This window comes from Osmia lignaria, chromosome 16, assembly GCF_051020975.1.
Source record: "Osmia lignaria lignaria isolate PbOS001 chromosome 16, iyOsmLign1, whole genome shotgun sequence".
In the NCBI taxonomy this organism is placed as follows: Eukaryota; Metazoa; Arthropoda; class Insecta; order Hymenoptera; family Megachilidae; genus Osmia; species Osmia lignaria.
The window spans coordinates 1,847,095-1,868,965 of NC_135047.1; the positions used below are offsets into that span (position 1 = coordinate 1,847,095).

At 37.4% G+C, this 21,871-nt stretch overlaps 2 protein-coding genes and 1 long non-coding RNA gene across 8 annotated transcripts; 2 read left to right on the top strand and 1 right to left on the bottom strand.

Moving 5' to 3' along the window:
- Positions 1 to 428: 428 nt before the first annotated feature.
- On the top strand, positions 429 to 9,017 carry Naus (cortactin binding protein N-terminal like nausicaa). 3 transcript variants are annotated; one of them, XM_034317702.2, is made up of 8 exons: positions 429 to 1,067; positions 1,174 to 1,275; positions 1,381 to 1,605; positions 1,676 to 2,297; positions 2,426 to 2,521; positions 2,945 to 3,051; positions 5,032 to 5,400; positions 5,683 to 9,017. In XM_034317702.2, exons 1-8 carry the CDS (start codon positions 789 to 791, stop codon positions 5,695 to 5,697), a joined length of 1,815 nt encoding a protein of 604 aa, XP_034173593.2. In that variant the 5' UTR covers positions 429 to 788; the 3' UTR covers positions 5,698 to 9,017. The 3 variants fall into 3 exon arrangements, with proteins under 3 accessions (XP_034173593.2, XP_034173592.2, XP_034173594.1); XM_034317701.2 differs by having other exon boundaries at positions 5,032 to 9,017; XM_034317703.2 differs by lacking the exons at positions 5,032 to 5,400; positions 5,683 to 9,017 and adding an exon at positions 3,819 to 4,072 and having other exon boundaries at positions 432 to 1,067.
- Positions 8,940 to 21,709, top strand: thw (chitin-binding domain protein thawb). Of its 2 annotated transcripts, XM_034317695.2 has the most exons (7): positions 8,940 to 9,078; positions 16,011 to 16,066; positions 16,271 to 16,311; positions 16,497 to 16,650; positions 16,740 to 16,787; positions 17,134 to 17,249; positions 17,438 to 21,709. In XM_034317695.2, the coding sequence occupies exons 2-7, from the start codon at positions 16,015 to 16,017 to the stop codon at positions 21,707 to 21,709; spliced, it is 4,683 nt and encodes a 1,560-aa protein (XP_034173586.2). In that variant the 5' UTR covers positions 8,940 to 9,078; positions 16,011 to 16,014. The 2 variants fall into 2 exon arrangements, with proteins under 2 accessions (XP_034173586.2, XP_034173587.2); XM_034317696.2 differs by lacking the exon at positions 16,740 to 16,787 and having other exon boundaries at positions 16,497 to 16,629.
- On the bottom strand, positions 8,971 to 21,603 carry LOC117601217 (uncharacterized). Of its 3 annotated transcripts, none has more exons than XR_013063624.1 (4): positions 21,468 to 21,603; positions 21,259 to 21,401; positions 18,986 to 21,176; positions 8,971 to 18,908 (listed from the first exon to the last, which is right to left on the bottom strand). It is a non-coding gene; the product is annotated as an uncharacterized LOC117601217 (long non-coding RNA). The 3 variants fall into 3 exon arrangements; XR_013063622.1 differs by having other exon boundaries at positions 18,986 to 20,942; positions 21,022 to 21,401; XR_013063623.1 differs by having other exon boundaries at positions 8,971 to 11,583; positions 11,913 to 18,908; positions 18,986 to 21,401.
- Positions 21,710 to 21,871: the final 162 nt, after the last annotated feature.

Sequence of the window (21,871 nt, forward strand, 5' to 3'; positions counted from 1 at the left end):
TTCTAACTTGTCGAAAATATTATCTCGTATTTACAAAAGCAGAAAATAGGAACATGTATGATTAGGAAATAAAAATAGTTTCTAAAACATCGTTCAGTTTTCTTTAAGCCTTTTAAATAATTAAGAAATACCTGATTGCTACAAACAATGCAATTTTATGTTGTTTATTGTCGTTACAATTTTTCATAAGAAAAAGAAAATACTAATCATTTAATATTATTTTTAAAATAGGTCTAAATTTGTCAGTAGAAATACAATATAATGATATATCATAAAGAAACATTACAACTATAACAGCTTCTTTTCATAAAAACATTCTGATACTACGAATATATATTTAAACAAAATTTGAAATTTACCGCTGTTTGAAATCGAAATCGAAGTCGAAGTCGAAATCGAAGTCGAATCCTGAATCGTAACATTCGATAAGAAATAATCGATAATGAATGATCTCGGAGCACCTTTCACAAGATAGATTCCTATCTGTGAACTACGCATTGTACTTGATTTGTCAATAATCGAGGATAAAATTAAATGCCGGATTAATTTGTTCGGCATAATTGAAATAAGTTGAAAAAGAAAAAGGAAGAGTTCAGGAACAATGTGGCGTGTCCCGAAATTGGTTTTTCGGGCCGAAGCCCTCCTTGTTCGGATGAAAGTATTAATACCGAAGACTGAAATGGTTTAACCGAAGAATACATTTCTCAAGTACTTCTCAGTACTATTCCAAAAAATAAACACGTCTTCTTCGGGGGTGAAGATCTACTCGGTAATTCGTTTTTTCAAAAATGGCATCACAGAGTCAAAATGACACGAATGTAAGTTCAACTGTTTCACCGGCAAATGGATCATCCGGATCATCGACGACCATGTCGGTCTGCACCACGAAGATGCAGTCATTGGATTCAACACCATCCTCTCAACCTTATCAACATTCATCGCCATCGTTATCACCATCACCATCACCGTCGCCGTCGCCGTCGTTGATGCAGCAACAGCAACATCAACAAATTCTGCAATCTAACAATGTAGAGGCAATTGACAAGAACTCTTCCAATACATTAAAAGTATGTTGTCATACAGACTTATTTAAGATTTTTTTATTTTGTTTATTAATTACATTATATATTAAACTAAATATTTACTGACAGTAATTGTAAACTTTATTTACAGCGCAATCCAAAAATGGAACTAAGCAAAACTGATTTATTAATATTATTAGGACATCTTGAAGGAGAATTACAGGCAAGAGATATTGTAATAGCAGTATTAAAGGTAATTTGTCTTTCTTAATTAATGTAATTAATCAAGAATAACGTAGAAATGCAAATAACATAGAATGTTATTCAAATGAAATGTACCTTTATGTTTGTTTTATAGTCAGAGAAATTGAAACACCTGTTAAGTACTAAATATTTGAGTGGAACTTTAGATCCACATGCTGCACTTGCTCGTGATGTAGTATTAGTAGGTGGTGTAAGCGAACACGAACCAAATCAAATAGATAAACAGGTTGCTACTTTAGAGGCGCTTGTAACCCAACAAAGACGTATGCAATCTAAAATGACCAAAATTCTCAAAGAAGCTGAGCTTAGACATAGAGCAGTACGTACTGATTTTAATTAATCAAGCAAATATTTGAATGTTTTCTAAATCGTTACCAATTCTCCTTCAGGTTATTAAAGAACTGGAGGAAGAAAAACGAAAACACGAACACGACACCGCGCAGGGTGATGACATAACGTACGGGCTGGAAAAGGAGAGAACACGTTTGAAAAAAGAATTAGAATTAGAGAAACAAGAAAAAAAAAGACTGGAATTAGAAATAAAGAAAGCAAGCGATACTTTGGAGGAAGAAAAAACACGGCAGAAGCAAATAGTACTTCTTCTATTGGCCGAACGTAAAAAAATAATTATGAAATATATAGAAGAAAGGAAGAGGTCGGAAGATTTGGCGCAGATATTAAGCGAAGAAAAAATAAGAGTCGATTCTATGGCTGAAGGACTGGAAGAGGAAAGTAAGAAGTCGTTGCAAATGGAGGCAGAATTAGAGAAACAACTTGCACAATTTGATATGGAGAGGCAGCAATATAGGCAAGCTTTAGCAAAAGAGGAAAAAAGGGTTAAAGATCTCGAGTTAGAATTAGATAAACTTAAAAGTGAAATGGACATGTGGAAAGAGTCTCAAACACGAGGTTCTCCAAGGGGTGTGGGTACAATTCCACCACCACCTCCAGCAAAACCAGCTAACTTAATTGCTATGCCTACGGTTAGGCCCGCTAGTGCTCCACAGACAAGTATGTTATGTGTATAAAACAAATATAATATTTTATAAAACAAATGATATTTACTTTGCTAAGCACCAATAGCAAATCATTGATAACATTGTTTTAATATAACATAATTGATTATATTTTGTATGCAGTTAGAAGCACAGTACTGGGCACTGAGACACCAATGGTTAGTAGTAAAGTCGTTCAACCCACTGCCACGGTATCTAGTGTTCCTGTCAGCGGTCCAAGTAAGAACAGCACGTCCTACTCTAAAGTTGAAATACGATTTAAACAATTAAAATATTTCGGATATATCTTCTCTAAGAGAATATTCATGTCGCATGACAGCGGATGAATTAACAAATTACATTTTGACAATTAAATGAAAACTAAATGGTAAATGTAGTTCTTACTCATAAGCATGTTGTAATACTAAACGTCAGTATTGATTAATACTGATTTATAATAATACAAATTTAATGATTTTATTTATATTACTATAAGAAATAAAAATTACTTACTCTTCATTTGGAATTAATAATATATATTGTGTTTTAAAATACTGATTAATATACTTAAGTTAGATTATCTATTTTTATGTAAAATAAATTATTTTAGTTTTTTAATTGAAAAAAAAATGAAGTGTGTAACATATAATACTTCTATTATAGCTACTGGGATTGCTAGGTCAGTAACTCCTGGACAGGCATTACGCGGGGTCTCGTACACGTCCAATATTACGTCTTCTAGTGGAGAAAGTGCAACTTCTGAAACCCAGGTAAATTATCCTCATTTTCCTCCTCATTCTACTTTAATCTAGGTATATTATACATTACGTATTTATGCATACATTTATTGTAAAGATTTCTTTTTCATAATATAGCTTTAATAATATTAAAATTTCTTGTATGTATTATTTCGATATTTTATGTTAACTTTTTAATATATTATCATTTCTTATGCACCAAATTTATACACGCACTTTAGAAAGGGTTTTACAAATAATTTGATAATAAATGTATACAGATGAACAACGTATACAGATATATTTTTAATAATTGTACTATATAAAAATTCGTAGAACTTATTTTGGATATAACTTTGAAAAATACTAAACCAGTATATAAATATACTGTTCAGTATATATCAATATATTGATACTATTTTTATAATTGGCAATCAATTTTATTTCCATAACAAACCAATAAAGCAGTGAATTATGTAGGATTTTCATTATGCTTAAACATACCAATTGAAATAATCATACAAATGGTACTTTAAGCATGCCGCATATTATTTATTATTACGATAAGTGTTTTAAAAACTGATTGAAAAAAAAGTTTATTAAATGAAACAGTAATGTTCGATACTTTACATACACGCCATAATCACATATGATTTTCTAGTCTTACATTTTATTAAATGTTGAATGCTATATAGAATATTTTTATTGCATGATAATAATAAATATAAATATACTGCATTATCTCTTTTTAGTAAGCACAATTACTGTGCTTTTTTAACTTTTCTTACTATGTTTAATAGATCATTGTAACAAAGAAAAACTGCTTTGGGGTAAAACTGGTTTCTTCTTTATTTTAATACGTGGGTATGTTACCGATTATACTTATTGTAATAATACGTCAAATGCAATAAGTATAATCGCTGAGTTAAAAAGAAAAAAATCGATGTATATATTTCAAAATGATAGTACGTTATAATCATAAAATACGTTCTATATTTTTATACAAACTATACAGATAAAATGTAAAATGCATGAGGTAATATTAAAAGTTTTTTAAATAAAAATAAATTATAAATATATGCAACATGCACCCATTTTTTAGATGTATGTATTTTCAATTTTACATATATCTTTTAATTACTATGATGTTTTAGAATATATAAATATTATATATTATATACTGGGTGCTAATGCATATAGTAAAATTTATTTCATGGTGTACAGTTATATGTTTTATGTCATCATTTATTCAAATACAAAATCTCATCCTTTTAGTTTTGATTATACACACACAATTTTCATTATTTGTAATATACTGATTATACTACACTGTATTATTTTATATAAGTTAGTACACCATCAAATTTTAAACCTAAATTGTATTACGCTATTCTTATTTTGTACATAAGATTACTATTTAGTATGTACATTGATTATTTCCTTAATTAAAAATTGTATGCCACTCACTTTTGAGCCTTATTTACAAATTTTCCCTGCTTGCCCTCCTAATTGCAACCTTTATATTTGCTACCGCTGCTAACTTTACATGGTTTGGTTGTTTATCTGTTATTTTTCCAAGCTGTGTGATGTACTATTCTAACAAAGATAGTAGAACTTCTATACAATCCATTAGAGTAGAAAATTACAATTCTTTTAGTTAAGTTTTCTATTATTGGTCTTTCTAGTTCATCAACAAAAATTTATCCTACTTTTTTATTTCAATGATTTCTCCTGCTACATTGCTATCAAAATACAAGTTCTCATAATATCGCTGTTACCAAAAATGAAATCAACACACCAAACATCGTCAGACGAAAATAATAAGCTTTGATTCTCATTTTAAACACATTCGTTGTTTCTTTGCTTTAGACTGGTGATTTGGTATAATACTTTCCTTTACCTTATTGTATTTTAAATGCAGCAAACAATATCTACACGTACCCATGGCGGTGTGATGTTTGAAAAGGGATAGCCTGATGGTTAAATCGGTTCTCCTGTCTATTCATTCCTCAGGCTGTAGAGAAACGTGTGGTTGTACCTGCTCCTGTAAATCCTGGAGGCACGGTAAAACTTATACCGTCAACGCAAACTGCAGGAAAGCTTGGTTATAATGTTGGCTCTGGTTCGGCGGTTCAAGCATCTGGTATGCTGCCATCGAAAAAGCCACCGATATCTCGCGGTGTTCCTCCTCCAGTGCCACCAAATAAACCAGTAGTACCGCCTAAAAAGGAAGCTGCTTATCTTAGGAGGACTGAATCATCGCAAGCAACTCAAGATACTGTGAAGCTTGGTAAACAAGCTGCGCCACATCCTGCGGCTGGATCTACTGCTCCTCAAGTACAACAGGCAATAGCTGCTCTTACTCAAGCCTCCGATGAAGAGGTTAGTAATGTAGCTCCCTTGTCCTGTTTGTCCAGAGTTTCATTTTAATATCATACATTCTTGTATTCTTAACGTCAACCATATTAACAGTTTCATCGGGTACTTAAGAAAGTATTACACTGCAACGTTGTACGTGATTTCTCAACCGAGTTTATTGCTCCTCTTCTTATTCAAAGAGTTCTTGAACAACTTTGTTGGGTAGCCGATGAATCAACATAGTAAATATATCTCTTCTTGATCTTTCTTTCACACGCAATTCAGAGCTGGTGAATATGATTTCAGACGAAACCACGTTGATTTAACAGCGAATAGAAAAACAAAAAGTAAGCATTACTAACATTTAAGAAAGTCTGATAAAAGCCGTGTAACGTGATTAGAACACGGTGGCGTTGCGTGTTTGGAACTACACAACGGGGGATTCCCGATAACCAACGTTTCTGAATCAACGAAAGAAACGTACGTGCCCCAACAACATTGTTCATCGATTGATTTTACTTCGCGTATACCATAAGATACCCTTAAACGATGTCGCTAGATCTCGGACGGATCTGAAGGATCCATTGTAGCGATATACAACCGGCGACAACATCAACAACTGGAGAACAATGCTTGTAATATTGTACTATAGACCGAGTGATTCGATCGATAAACGGATCATTTAAACTATTTAAGGTAGACTCTGTAGATTCCGTAGTTTATTATCCGCGATCTTTCCGAATTACGTTAAAGTCATTAGATAAAATTAATGTCGTTGTAACGTGCTACTCGTAAGAAGGAACGATACTGTTGTCAACAGTGGACGTGAATAATAAATGTTTATGCAACAGGGAGCTAGATCGTGTAATATGTTTTAATTTAAACAAATAAACAGAAAGAATACAGGAATACATTATAGGTAGGGAAAGATACGTAAGGGTCATTTAACGTTAAACACCATTCTTTAGTTCTTTTCAAAAATAGTTGAATGTTGAAGATTTTAATTCTTAACGCGTTTCCTTATGTTACTTGGAATACATATATCAAAGTATTACATTTCTCATGGAAAATTAGTTTAAGAATGTTTCATTGAAATATAAGGAATCATATGAATTCTTTTGATACAATTGATTGACTTAATGTGAAATGGCCCAATAATACATGCTAACCACTGCCTTGCCTGACGTAATTGCGTGCATGACATACAAACGATATACTGATATGATATCAATACGCATTTCGATGAAATTTCAATGTTTCGAAACCTGTCGATTGCTCCTGAGAATATGCATTTGAAGTATCGCTATGGAAACCGCTGTTTATCCCGACAATACTTACACGCAAAGTAGTATCATTGTGAAATTAACGCGACCACATAGTATTCACGTTGAAGGCTCTCGTACCTACCGACAAAGATACTGGAAAAGAAAATCGAAACATAGATGGTAATTTATTTTCTACGTCGTTTCTATGAATATGTCATTGATTTGAAGATAATTCCCGCGATGATGGGCCAGTCAAACAATGAATGTTGAATAATAAGTGATAGATCTGCAGTGTTCCGTAAGATGTGTTATATATCAGGGGAACGAGTGATTTCTGAATCAAAATAATAGGAAGAAATGTTCTTAATATTTTTATATGACATATCGTTCGTCGACTATTTCCTATTTATTACTCTTGTATACGTTTGGATGGATATATACATATACTATACACTTCAACGATTTTCAGCGATTTAATAAAACTCATAAAATATTTAAAAAAAGAATTGCAAACGGTGATCACGTGAAGATATTAAGAACGATTTTTCGGCTTGGAAATCCTTCACCCACCGAGTACAGTGCATCTTACGAAATTCCAGTACAAATTTCGTTCCCACAATGCAGAGTTTATAACAAGGACATGAATAAAATTATTCGTTTGTACACAGTTTCTCTTGTATAAATCATAAGTGGATGGAATTACAATACGTTCTCATAAACATATGAAACGATGTACACAAGAAAAAAAAAAAAAGAAGAAAAGAGTATCGAGTTATTTAAACATGTATCTTATCTCTCTCTCTTTCCTTTCGTATGCGACCGTGATTTCATGAAACGTGCGAAGATACAATTTAACTTACAGCATGCGCACCGATTGTCTTTTGGCGAATTTTTAGATACGGTTTATTCGATTCGAAATTTATTTTTATTTCTTTTTTTTTTAGAATGTTCGAGCCGAATGCTTGAATAACATTATGCTCCGTTTCGCAAGGAACACGCGCAATCTCCCCCGATTTCCTCACTCTTTGGGAATACTGTAGAAAATTGAAAAGATTCGTGTAAAAAACGTACGCCGTCGTGTTCCTCAGTAGCCCCTAAAATTAGGGTGTCTCCAATAACCAGCGGTTCCAATATAATAGAAAAAATTTTGGACAACGTTCCTATTATACTAGACAAGATTTTAATTAAAAAATTAATTATGCCTGACTACAAGCGTCCGCTTCTCCTGCGGCACTCGATCTACTTATATTATCACGTGTCGTTCTAAACACGGTCATTTCTACTGCGCCGGCGAACGCGTTAAGGAACGAATCAATTTCTATTATTTATTCTTTATTTTTTTCATTCTTCCCACAAAATTATAGAAAACATTTGACAAGAAGTCAAACAAGAAATTCGTTTCATCCGCGCGGAGTAATTAGAAAACTCGGGAGAGCGTCCAGGTTAGAAGGGTAATTAAAAGGGAAGTGTAATATGAAAGTGTCTCGTTTACCTCTGACGCGAAAAGATCAAGCAGGAAAAAAAGAGGTGTCTCGAGGAGTAAAAACGAAGATGAAGAAACTTAAAGACAGCAAATTAAAAAGGAAGATTATACTCGACGAGTACCCACACCATCTTGGGACGGTTGAAAAAAAAAAAAGAAAAAAAAATTGGTGTCTCGGTACTGAAGAGAAGAGAAAGCATTGCAGATAGCATCGGGTCACATAGGAAGAAGATGACCAGGTAGCGCGAGGGTTACAAGGGAACGACGTAGAGGAGGACAGAAATAGGAAGCAGAGAGGAAGAGAGGAAGGTGAGAATGGGTGGGTGTAGATGGGGTCTGAGGATGGTAAAAGGTAAGCAGCTCGTATAGCGCCTGCGCTAGGTTCGCCCGGCGTATCCTGACAGAGGGCAATGCAAGCGGGTAACAGGGGTTAGGGGACGAAGAGGAACGGGTTAACACCAGAGGGAGGATCAACTCTTAACGAGGAAGCGAGGTAGTGAACGATCTGTGAGAGTAACAGAGATCGTTTAATACAGTTGGAAAGGTGAATGGAAGAGAGGAATAGAGATAGCTAAACCGTGACAGTCGATGGACAAAGAAGCGAGGGATCGAGATCCTTGCGCGGTATGAGGTTTGCATGCCTAACGGACGGTACCTCAGTATCGTCCTACGTTTCGTTCGCGACGCGACCCTTCTCTCTTCACCATCGTCATCCGCGAATGCACCGGTGTATATTGTTGTTGTTTACCGGCTCCCTGGTATATCCCCGGTCAGTGAACACGGTAGAGAATAAAAGAACTTCGGCGTTACGGGTGATGTGTACCGTTTGTCGTATTCTTGGTCCGTTTTTATAAAAAAAAAAAAAAAAAAAAAAGAAAGAAAGAATAGAAAAAGGAATACGAACATAAGTGATTCTTGACAGAGGAGATTATTCGGATAATTCGACCCACTTACGTACGTATAAGTTTTTTCGATTCGATCGATCATTGATTGATTCCTATCGTTGTCGTTTCTATTATCTGTGTACATATGACAGCGGGGGATTTAAGGAGATATTAAGAATTAGCGATAAGTAATACCGTGTAAGCAATAACTCGACTGGTTATCACTTAAATATCTTTTCTTTTTTTACTTTTTAAGTAATCTAGGATAAGGATTTTAATTTGTATCGGCAGTTTCGCGCGTTATTTACGTTGATGTTAGTAAGCCGAGGTGATATATGATTTGGACGGTGATAATAATTGATAAGTACAATCGTAGTGGATTTAAATATTCTTACTGATTATACGAAAAGAATGATTCAATTTTCTTTTTCTTTATAATTTATGAATGAATCATTGTTTCGTTGAATCTATCGACTCTTTTTTTATCGTTTGTTATTAATTCCGGTTTCATTGAACTTTGATTCATTAGATTGATATTTATACTACGAATCTTACGTGTATATATCGTGAGAATGTTGTACATGATGAAATTGATAAGATAATGAGTAAGTACGTAGCGGTGACGAATGCGGCATGTTCCTCAATCACGAAACGCACAAAGAATCTTATTTTTTTGGAATTTCCAAACATCATTGATATTAATAACATCAAACGCGTAGGAAAATTTAAAAAATGTATCGTTGAATTATAAGAATATACGATATCAGAGTAAATCAGTTTTCAAATCCATTAACCAACCCTTGTTTCCTTTTTTCTGATTCAAACTAATTCATTGGCATTATTTCAAAGTATAGAGTGGATGAAAATTGCTTCCTTCGAAACACCGAAAAGGGATTTATTAAAGCGGAAGATCGTGTCCACCGGAAGTTCCGATTTATAATTAGGGCAATATCGACTTCGTAGCATGCAGTACGATTTCCTCTCATTACAGCAGACCTATTCGTACGTAAATGCTCGAGGAATTGATCGAAAATTAACAGAATAATGAGTTTCTCGTATTTCCAATCATTCGGAAGCTATAATTTTTGTATAATGAATTTCTATAGAAAAAAGCATCGTCCAATAAAGTAGCGAACGTGTCAAAGATTTAGTAATTTAAGTTCATTTTTTGTTTAATTGTTGACCTATTTTCGTGACACCACCAGTGGTGACGTAAACAACGGTTTAAACGCTAAAACAATATAACATCGTCGGAACAATATAATTATGACTGTGATTAATTAAACATAAAGAAAAGGTAGTTCCCATGGTCGACATTGCGTTGTATCTCACGATAGAAGAAACACACTTCTCCATAGTGTGCCTCTTCAACGTCACGCACGCCAGAACCTATAAAATCCACAAAACACGCTTCCGAGTTCCGGTTTCCACGCCGCCAAACTAAATTCATTTTTTCTTTCTTTCTTTCTTTCTTTCTACGTTAGATTATTCGAGCTGGTTCGCTAAGGTGAAAGCCGTGGTTACAGATTAATAACGTAAGATGTATTACTGTACTCGACGAAGATAGGATGAATTAGCATTCGAAGACGTAACATTTTACGTTCCTGAGAAATGAGCAGAATTGTTACCGTGTATTACGTAGAAAATATCATGCTCGTTGGGAAAACGAGAGATTATTTTCTTTCTGGTAACCATCCAGAGAAGACAAACCACCCTTCTACTTTATAATAATTTTTCTGTAACTTCTGAGATAAATGAAAAATTAATATTTCAAAGATATTTTACTTAAAATTCTCTTTTTCATTTTGTGCCGTTTCAAATGTTGAGATCCTAATTGAAAAAATAGAATTTTATTTCAAAAGAAAGGGGGTGGAATTGACCTTGAAATTTTCAAAGATTCATCTATAATAAAATTATTTCTATCTTCTTATGTCTCCACGAATAACGCAATATTCGCTAATTCCATAAAACATGTGACCAAGGGTAACAATTAAGACCACCCTCATGGGTTTTGACACAATGATCCACTAGTCCTCCGAGTCTAATTAGTCCCGCAACGTATTTTTTTTTCTTCCAGTGAATATAATATTTCATAAGGATCCTAAGAAGAATCATCCTCATTATTTTATGATTACGTCCGTAATGGATAATCGCGGCAGCTGGTGCGATAGCATCTCAACAGGCTGTTCAGAAAGTACCGGGAGCAGCACGTGTGTTTGTAATTTCACTTATGTCATAGCTTCTTCGCCGGTATCACGCGAGAAAACGAGAGGACAATCAACGTTTCTCTGCTATGAAAGAGAGGTCGTGGAAGTGTATATACAATCGCATGTGCGAAGAGAAGGCAAGTGTCCTGTGAGGTCGTAGGTAAGCCGACGTACGTACAGGTTCGCTGTTCTCCCGGCGAAAGTGGCCTCGTCTTCCGGATCAACGGCCGTTCAATAAATCCTACAAGTCGCTCGTTTCGCTTCCGTCTCCAGCGATGATGACACGCAACTCGATGAGTCCATTAAATTCTAGTTTCATCTTGACAACTTTCGGTTCTTTTCATTTTTATGAAAATATTCGTCACCGTCTAAAATTCATATTAAAAATGATCATTTTTGAAGAGATATTTCTTAAATACAATACCGGGTGTCTTTAATCTTAATACAACTCCTAATGTATTTCAGCTAAAAGTGGTTATTAATATCCCGGGAAAGTGGTCGGCTCGAATGCTCCTTGATTACCGCGGTAAAAGCAATCTTAAACCGTCAATTGTTTATCATTAGGAAAATGACAAGTCTCTTTTTCCTCTCATCAAGGATAATCACAGTGGCGTTGAATGTTTCGACATTTATCATTTTTTCGAATGGATAATTTTCGTCTGAAATTATACAGGGGCGGTGTCAGAAATATTCCTACCTGATGGATATTGTTGGTCGGCTAGTTTTTCTATTTAATTTAAATACCGATGGATTGCAAGAGAAACGCATCTTTTGATGGGGATCGTCTTGCGGAAGGCTCGCAATTCGTCTCGACATGACTCAATATCGGTTGCTAGTCGGTTCGCCGCTTTCTAAGATCTCTTGCCACGAGGACGGCAATCAGATTCCGTTCTGAGATATCTGACGATCTTCACCGATGGTAAAGGCGTCGGTGAGTGGCCCCAAATGACCTTTCTTCTACAGTTGAGATCGTTAAACGCGGGCGGATTCTCGTCGGCTTAGGGTCATCATAGGACACGATAGCCGCGATACCGAAACGCGGTAGGAGTCTTATGCACTTCCGCTTCTCTCCCGCCGCGTTGAGTCTGGCTTCCCGTCACCGTCGTAGCGACCGAAAGTCTTCCACGTATGTGTACGACATATATATTCGTGAACAGGATGTTTCATAAGGTGCTGCTCTATTACGATCCGACGTTCAACATTTCCTCAATTGAAAAACCGAATTGCCTCTTGGGGTTCTTGCGTCTTTTATTTCTGACAAGAAACAGAACTGACGTTCAACAGTCATAAATCATAAAATGAAATATTGAAAAATAATTAAAATTTTTCTCTAATAATATTAGAAGCTTTTTCTCTCTTATGTATAATAATTAATCAACGTTCTCTGTACCATCACAAGTGTGCACAATTCTTTCGCATCACCGGAAGAATCAAGATTTATCGAGATGAAAGGAAGAAGAAATCACGAAGGAAAATAATTTAGTGCGAAAGGATTATAGCACCAAAAGTCAGTCACGAAGGGAACAACCAGTTACTATAGAACTCTCCCAGAATGAATACAATGCTTTACGTAAGATGGTACGCACACATGGGAAAATCTTCAAAAAACACGATGTTTCTTTAACGAAGTTCGTAATAACTTAAAGCACAGCATAGAATGTTTGAAATTTTATAAAGATAGGGGACATTATACATTTGGCGACCAAAGTTTGTATACTTTTCACCTGAGAAACTGAGTTTCTTAGATGGTTCTTCCTAAAAATAAGAAAAAGGTTAAAGATTAAATTTCCTTTGCTACAATGATAAATAGAAAGGGGAACTTCTCGTTTTACACTATAACAAAGTGCTTCGAAAAATGTCACGGCTGATTCACATAATTAACTTCGCAATTATTCGCCTCGACGAAGCCGAACGAATGATAGGAAGAGAAGATCTTGTTTGTTTCAATTTCACAAATGATTCAGAACAATGGATCCAACAGAAACTTCTACATCGTTGGAAGATTAATAATAATCAACTTAGACATTGCAAACTCATTTTCTTAAATAGGGGTATCAGTTGATCTTCTATTAAAGATAAATGAAGACAATTTTTCCATCCCTCTTTCCCATAGGACAATTACAGTTGCGCCACTGTCATAAATTATTAACAATTTAAAAGATGATTTATATAATTGCTCAGTTACAGTAACGTAGCAATTGAAGATAAATAGAAGAATTCCCCCATTTCGTAATAATATTTGACAAACCGTCACAAATCTTAATCTAATGATTGAGCAACCGATAGAAATGTTGACTCTAAATTCGAACCGATAATCCATCGTGCAAGTTCGTTGCAAGACAGTCATTAAATGATTTCAACATCTTGATAAGATAATCGAGCACAACCTCTCCGACTGACGTGGTTAAGACAGTTAACTGTGATACAAGTTTTTTTCTAATACAAGATTAATAGGTATAGAAGGGATACTACAGACAGACTGGATCATAGAAAACGTATAGAATGATTTGCATTTATCATTGCTTTCAAACTATTCTCGTTTAACCAGACAGTTCCATCCTTGTAAGCGATGCACGAACTTGTCGGTTCTACTTTCTCGATTGAATTTCATCGGGAAAAGTGATCTATTTCTCGTAGCACGCAGCTTGGATTCGCGATAATATCAAGCAACACGATTCATTGGATTGTTAATCGAACGCGATGCTCCATGCTATTTTGTTAGATTTTGATCAGTGACCAGTGCTGCGAGTAATTAGAAAGCAAAAGAAGGATGATAATTTTAAATAGCATTAAAATTATTATTATTATTCGAAATGAAGTATATTTTTATTTACACTTTTATAAAATGAAAAAAAGAAAGATCGAACGGTTTAATGAAAGTATCTTTGACACATAACGAGAAGGGAAATCTGGCAAGGATCATCAAAGAATAATTAGTCGAGCTGATGTAATTAGCTTTCGTCGGTTCATGAGCGTTCCTTTCCGTCGGTTGTTCAATTTTCACGATTAACCGACAGATTCTCGGCCGACTTTCCCGTGTATCCTTCGGTAACTAAGGACGATACTTGGCTTGTTCGGTGTCGTTCGAGAAACTAGAAGGTTACCGGTTACTCCTGAAATAATTGCCTCCTTTGAATTAGCATTACAAAAGAGGAAGGCGGTACGTATGCGAGTACGCGCTCGTTAAGACGGCAAGTTTTGTTTCACTATCTGCCGGCTATTGTTTCAACATCGCCTATCCGCCTAGGCCCGGTACAACGAAGCTGCTTCCCTTCTCCGAAGTTGCAAGCCTTCGGGACCGATTACTGGAAATTCGAAATACCCCTACCTTCTTAATGTCCCATCGCGTCGAAACAACTGAATCTCTATACGTGGATCTCGTTGAAGTTTCGTGAAATTATGGTAATTAGAGATTACATTGGAGGGAACGTAATCGTTGCGAGACCGTGGACTCGATCCATAATCAACTGAATCTCTTCGCTATGGAAAGCCTTCGTAGATCCTAAGGAAGATTTTTATTTATAGATGAAATTGCAACATTTAATTTTATATGAATAACGTACTGCTCGATAGCATTCGGATTAAATCGAAAATCCGCTTAAAACAAGCGGTTACGAATAAACCTCGAATCTCTGTTAATTCGATCGATCATCTTTATTCGAATCGCCGCAAAAACCGCGGCTGGTTGTTCGCGGGAAATCATAAAAATCCTCGCGGAAAGGGGATTCAACCCTCCCCCGGAACAATCGGAGATTTGTCAGCCGGCTGCGTCGGATAAAAGGCGTTCGTTATCCGCGAGAACAATTGTCTCTGCCTCTCTGTTCGTGGAAATGAAAATTCATTAAATCGTCGGTGATTTTTGTCACGGTCGTAGACAGTGCCCGATCGTTGAACAGGAAAAATCAATCAACGAGAGGGAACGAGGATATTTGAAGATAAATATCGAGGGACAAAGAAATTTTGTCGTAATGATATCGAGGAAAAGGAGCAATTGAGACGGGATAGAGTGAAAGTAACGTCATTATAATACTCATCACGGTCTGTCCAAAGGATTAACCATAAATTGCGAGTCGCATCAAATGCCAACCGGCAAACTTAATGACTACCGTAATCATTTTGAAAGTCCGGTGAATCGTTGAACCGTGAGAATGAACAAGATTATTCTCTACCGTTCTTCAGGGTTACGTCATCAAACGAGGACTGATGGAACGGCATTTGTTCTTCCGACAACGAGCCAAGCCACGATGTCCGATTGAATGTCAACGAGCCAGGGACACTGGCCTCTGATAGAGTACACGATGGTTTCTGCTAGTTAGCTTTAGCCGGTAATGGAAACCCCATTACCACGGTCAAGGGATTTGATTAGGATAATCGATTTCACGGGTAATCACCGGTTACGTTTCCAGCAGTGAATCCTGATGCTGCTTTATCGCGATCTAACGTTTTCTTCGTTAAACCCCCGATAGATCATTCGTCGGTGATGTTTATTGGTATCGTTTATACGGATGATAAACGTGGGAAACGGCACTTTGCGTTTAGATCGTCATGAAAGGACAACGAGATTACAGATAAATAGTTTTATTTCTTCTTCTTTTTTTATCATTACGAGGACGTCCCACAATCCATATCCGGATGATTTATTTATGTGATATTAATGGAAAAATTATTATTATTATTTTTATTATTGATTTATTTAATATACTCTTTACATAAGAAAAGAAGAACAGGGGGGCCTTCTATATTTAATTTATATTTAATTCCGTAATTAATTTTATATAATTTATGTTTGTTATAGAATCATGCACAGGGATACGTCGAGAATGGTTTACCTTGAATTAATCATATTTTTATGTAAGTATTAGAAAATGATTTAATAGAATCTTGAAGACACAGTGTTCTCATTCTTTAACATAGATATTATTCAAAGAATTTGTTTCTTTCAATTCATATGTGCTAGTCATCAAACGTTAAAGAAAGAAATCAGTCTAATAATTAAACGAGAAAACGTAAAATTATTCTCAGAATTGGATGTTTACGTGCTATTGAATTTTTCAGGTTCAATGGTTACTTTTATGCCTAGCAACTGTGAAACAGAGGTGACTATTACGACTACTAATTTCCACTAAAAGATGATAGAAATGTTTAGTATTATCTATCTTTTATTTTTACTACTACTTTGTAGAGTAACTAATTAATAGTAATTAATTTTCTATCATTTAGAAAAGTGATCGAATAGATATGATAGAGAAACTTTTGTTCACCAGTTGCTTTCCTTTTCTAGTCAGAAAATAGCAATAGAAAAGCAAGTCTGCCGAAGTTCCTATCAGAATTGGATGTGGGGAGCGTAGAAACATCATTAGAAAACGAGGAATCGTTGAAGAAGATTGTTAAAAGACTAGCATCGGAGAAGAATGGCGAGTACCAAATTTATCAAGGTTCCAAAGCTGATTTACTAACCGCCGAAATTAACTATTTAACCCTCTTCTGTCTTTCTAAAGTACTTTCTTTCGCCTTTCTTTCCCAGTCTTCTTCGGCAATGCGGATCTTCTCAAGGAATGGCTCAAAGGAGCGGGTATTATTAATAATATCGTACAAGTACTACATTAGCCGCTTTCTCTTTCAGCTTCCTATCTCTAAAATAAAGCGCATGCATTCTATATGTATCTTTTTTTTCTTTACATAGGTGTGACAACTGATCCAGTAATAGATTAAAAAATTGATCTCGTTCGATCGGCGAAAAGATATTTTTTTTCCAATTCAATTTGCACGAAAATTACAGTACCTCTATTATTTTGCTTTCGAACTATCATTCTACACGTATATTATTACCAGAAAATCATTGTGCGATCGCAAAAAATCGAAGCGTCGAGAAGATTTTAAGACGAGAAGTAACGTAACAGGAACGTCTTTTCCCTTAGGCGTAACAGGCCAGCCTGGAGTCGACTTTCCAGCTCTCACGACAATTCCCGTCACATCGTTCAGCTGTCGCGGACTGAAAGGTGGTTACTACGCGGACTTGGAGACAAATTGTCAAGTAAGCGATTAATTGCTCGATACGTATCTCGATGCAACGTAACTGCTTGAATGAAATCGCGAGATTCAACGTCGCGACAACGTATCTCGTTGCGCAATAAGATAATTGGTCGCCTCGATGAACGAGGATGTTCTATCGCGAGAAAATCTAGGAAATTTTTCAATCAGGATTATCGTGTTTCCTTTCAGGTATTCCACATCTGCGACAATGGCCGCAAGATATCATTTCTCTGTCCGAACGGTACCATCTTTCAACAGTCGCAGTTGATTTGCGATTGGTGGTTCAAGGTGGATTGCAGTAAATCTGCGGAGCTTTACGAGCAGAGCAGCGAGGAGTTAGAAGAGGAACGAAGACGAGCCGAATCGCGAAAATCGAAATTGGATTATCAACAATCGATAGAGAACGGTGGACAGCAGGATTACTACGACGTTCAGAATCTCAGTTACGATGGTAGACAGAATGGAAGAGTGAAAACGTACGAGCAACCACCGAAAGAAAATCAAGTGCAGTCTAATAGAGAGAGAATTAAATCATCCCGACACTTTGATTCCGGCAACGATTTCAGTCAAGAATCCAACGTTCCACGAGAAGGTAATCAGTTTTACGGTACCAATGGATTCCAGTCGGGTCAAAGACAACAATTCAATCAATTCACGAGGAACACCGAAGAGGGGAATGTTAATAGACACCCGACGACGAGCCAGGACTATTATAACACCCCTAAGAAAGCGCAAAATTATCACGTTACTAGTAGAAACTCGAATAACCAGCGCGACGAGAAGGGAGCACTGAAGAGATTGAAATTCAAGAGTTCTACCAGAGTTAATTCTGCTCCTACAGTTTCGCAGAGGGTTACACCAGCTTACACAGAATCGACTACGTTCCGTGCCGGAAATACAACCCCGGTAAAAGAATCTCAACAGGTCGCAGAAAGTGCGGCGTTCGTTGGTAATCGTGGAAATCGGTTCAACGAAAACACCGGCAATTCCCATCAGTATTACTATCAAGTATACTCGAACCGTGATTCTAGCACAAGAAATTACGAATCTACGACGACCTGGAGGCAAGAGAATGATCATTATCCGACGCAGAGGAATGATTTTCAATCTTTTGTTACCACGTCTGTTCCTTATGAAACGACTCAATATGTAACGAGTACTCCACCCCCGTGCAACGATGACATCACCACGGAAACAACCGTGGCAACAAGTCCATCCACGTTCTCCGACACTCAATCAACCACAGAGCCATTTTTCCTGGCTAATAGTAATTACGATTATCGATCGAGCCAGGGCACCACTGCGAGTCGCAGCACCTTCGTCAGTTATTACGATAACAGTAGAGCGACTAATGAGAACATTAATACAGGGACGACCCCATCGACGACTCGTTCGTACATAACCACAGACACTTACCGACAGAATACGGCGACTCCGAGTTCTTCTTACCAAAGATTCACTAGCAGTCCATTTGCAACTTCACCCACAGCCTCGGTTCGCGGTAGCAACTTCGAACGCAGCACCGAGTCTCCTGTAACAAGAAACACCATAAACAATCAGTATAATAAATTGGAAGGGGATTCGAAACTCACCAGTAAGAATCCCTCCACGGTTTCGCCAGAGTACCGGCAGAATTTCATCAGCACAACCACGGAGAAACCTTACAGAACTACGGTTTATCAGGCAAACGCAGTTACCGAAAGGGACCTGAGTCCTTATGATAGAAGCTTTACTTACAAACAGGGTAAAGTGATGTCCACTTTGGGCCCATATGTACCGTTCACCAGGAACTATGTTACCAGTAATGCTACCACGTTGAAGCCCACTCCGTACACTCCTACAGTGCCCGCATACACCTCGGCTAAGACCCTGGTACCAAAGCTGAAGTATCCTGCTCCGACCACCCTGAGCAAGGTCAAACCAAGTCCACGTTTCTCCGAGAGGGAGCACGCGTTGAGTATGTTGAATTCCTTGAAGAATCTGGAACAGAAAGTGCCAAGTTTGTCAGAAACGTTGAGAGTCGATGAGAGGACCTCCAATGTGTCTTCCCCTCCAGCTCCTTCGACGCTGCACTCTTTGGCTCTGTATTTCTCTACAGCCGCTGAGAATTTCGAATCCAACGAAACTACCGATCCGTCTATTATTTTCGACGAGGAGATAGAGAAGTCTGTGATCTCGAAAAAGAGTAATGGAACTGTGAAAGTACCAGCAGGACTACTGACCCCAAACACCATCAGTTCTTACGTTGAATTGTTTAAATTAAACGATTCATTGGACAATGATAATCAAACGACTGAAGACCGTTTGGATAATGCTAGCGTTTATGGGGAGGATTACAATGATGATTTAGAATTGCAGCAAAGTGGAGGATCCTTGGATGAGCTTCGAAAGTCGAATAGCACCAGGCTTAGAGAACTGGCACAGGTCTTCACTCATGCTTTGTCAGCTTACCTGGTGGACCCAGATTCGTTTAAGAGGGTGCTCACTGAGATTAGACCCACTGAACCACCCTCGACCACTGAACAATGGAGAATGACTACTGCTCACTCTGGCACTGATCAGGACGAGGTCCTAGATTTCTCTGATGATAACGACATCAGGCAAAAATTGACTACTGATTATTCGACTACCTTTGAACCACCTACCACGATTCAGGATAATGTTTATGATTCCTTCAGCACGTTACCAAGTACTTATTACACTAGTCCTAGGACATTTATTCAAGACGTCTATGAAACTGGCACGAACCCTCCAACTGATGGCTATTTCGAGACCTCTGCGCCTCCAACGGAGGGCACCTTCACTGCTGATCATCCTAGTACTTTTTATACTACTGACTCGAATATATTCTATAGTCAAAACAATGTTGTTTCACCAGTGACGGACAATTACGTTCCTTCCGATGAAAATCAGAGTCGAGTCGGTGGTTTTCAAAATAATAGCGTTACAATCACCACTGAACCATACGGGAACAAACAATCGTTCGTTACCACACCTCTGAACGATAATCATCTAGTTTCACCTACTTCGTCTTCGCCATCGGTATTTGTGCACATGGTTACCCATAACTGGAACAGGAAGTCCACCAGCAAGAAACCTGAACAACAATTAACTCCTCCGTTATTTGAAACTCACGCAGAGACAGTTCGTAGAGATAACGAGAGAATATCTACTTCTATAAACCCGGAAAGTTATTCGAGCACACCAATGACTGTACACACTGTACGTTCTACGAGCATTAATCAGGCAGTGGTGACTAATCAGCCTTACAGAAGCTCGCATCATAAGTCATTGATATCTGAACCAAAATCGGTCTTTCCTATCTCAAGATCCAGTTACATGAAATTCCGAAATATTTATAATCGACTGGATGATCAAACTACAGAGAGACCAACGACAGCCAGAGTGACAGAGCCCATAACGACCACCTACACTCCTGAGACGACACCCTGTGCAAATGATCATTCCACTGATTCGTTTGAATCAGTGAACGAAGAATCGAAATTATTGGACAACGATCATTGGACATCTTCACCAGCGGTCACTCGACTTTGGGAGACCTCGGTGTTCGTCGATCCTCAGAGAATCAATCATGGTTTGGAGTCTGATTTAGGCACCACCATCCCAGCGGATAGTTCCACAGGTAGTCAAGAGAGGCTGGATTACGAAGGTACTTCTCTTCAGGAAGACGTATCTGGAAGTTCAGAGGAATCATTCTTAGAGGATCTACCCCTGACGCAAAGATTATCCAGGGACAAGGATTCACCTACAACCTTCTCTTTGCTTCCAACTTCCTTCACGCAAAATACGGTCACACCTAAGCCTTTAATTACCACAAGGTCCAGTATCACCACCACCATAACTTCTTCCATCACGTCCACTAATTCCCTGCCTCAGGAGAGCCTCGTCACTTCCGCCTTACCGTCCACTGTCGGGTTAAATACAAACGGTACAGAGAATGAAATTGCTGAGAAATTGTTTGGGAAATTGAATGTTACCAGTACCAATACCTTGATGAGGGTGATGAAGCAGGCTGATAATAATGAAACGGTCAGGCAATTGGTCCTCTTGCTGGTACAGCATTGTACTGATCTAACGAACAAGACGATGCAGAAGGAGAAGGAAGAATTGTTGAATACGCTTCTTAAACTACCTGTGAACGAGTTTGCGTCAGACGAGTCGAAGAATATCGTGGCTGAGATCAATCAGCTCAGCTTACCTGCGGTTAGGCCAACCAATCAGCCGAGGAGCTCGGTGGCCACGGAACCACCGGTGACTACATTCAGGAGTAGAAAGAGTCGTAAATTTCGAACGACCACAGAACATTCAGTGAATGTTGTGAGGAGATCGGAGACGTCCGAAGGGAACAATTTGTTACAGGAAGATGAGACTTCGGTGTCGGATAGCAGGGCGTTGGAACTTCTTCGCTCGTTGTACACGATAGCCACAAAGTGGGGCTGAAATGATAGGATATGGTGTGTTGTGTCGATGGGGTCGAGATGAATCTCTTTTGAAAGGTGTCCTATTTAAACGAACAATTATCGCCGTTTGTCCAAAATCAATTGATCTTTCGTTTCTTCTGAAGTTTCCTCTGAAATCTTTAAACGTTTTAAAAACTAATAA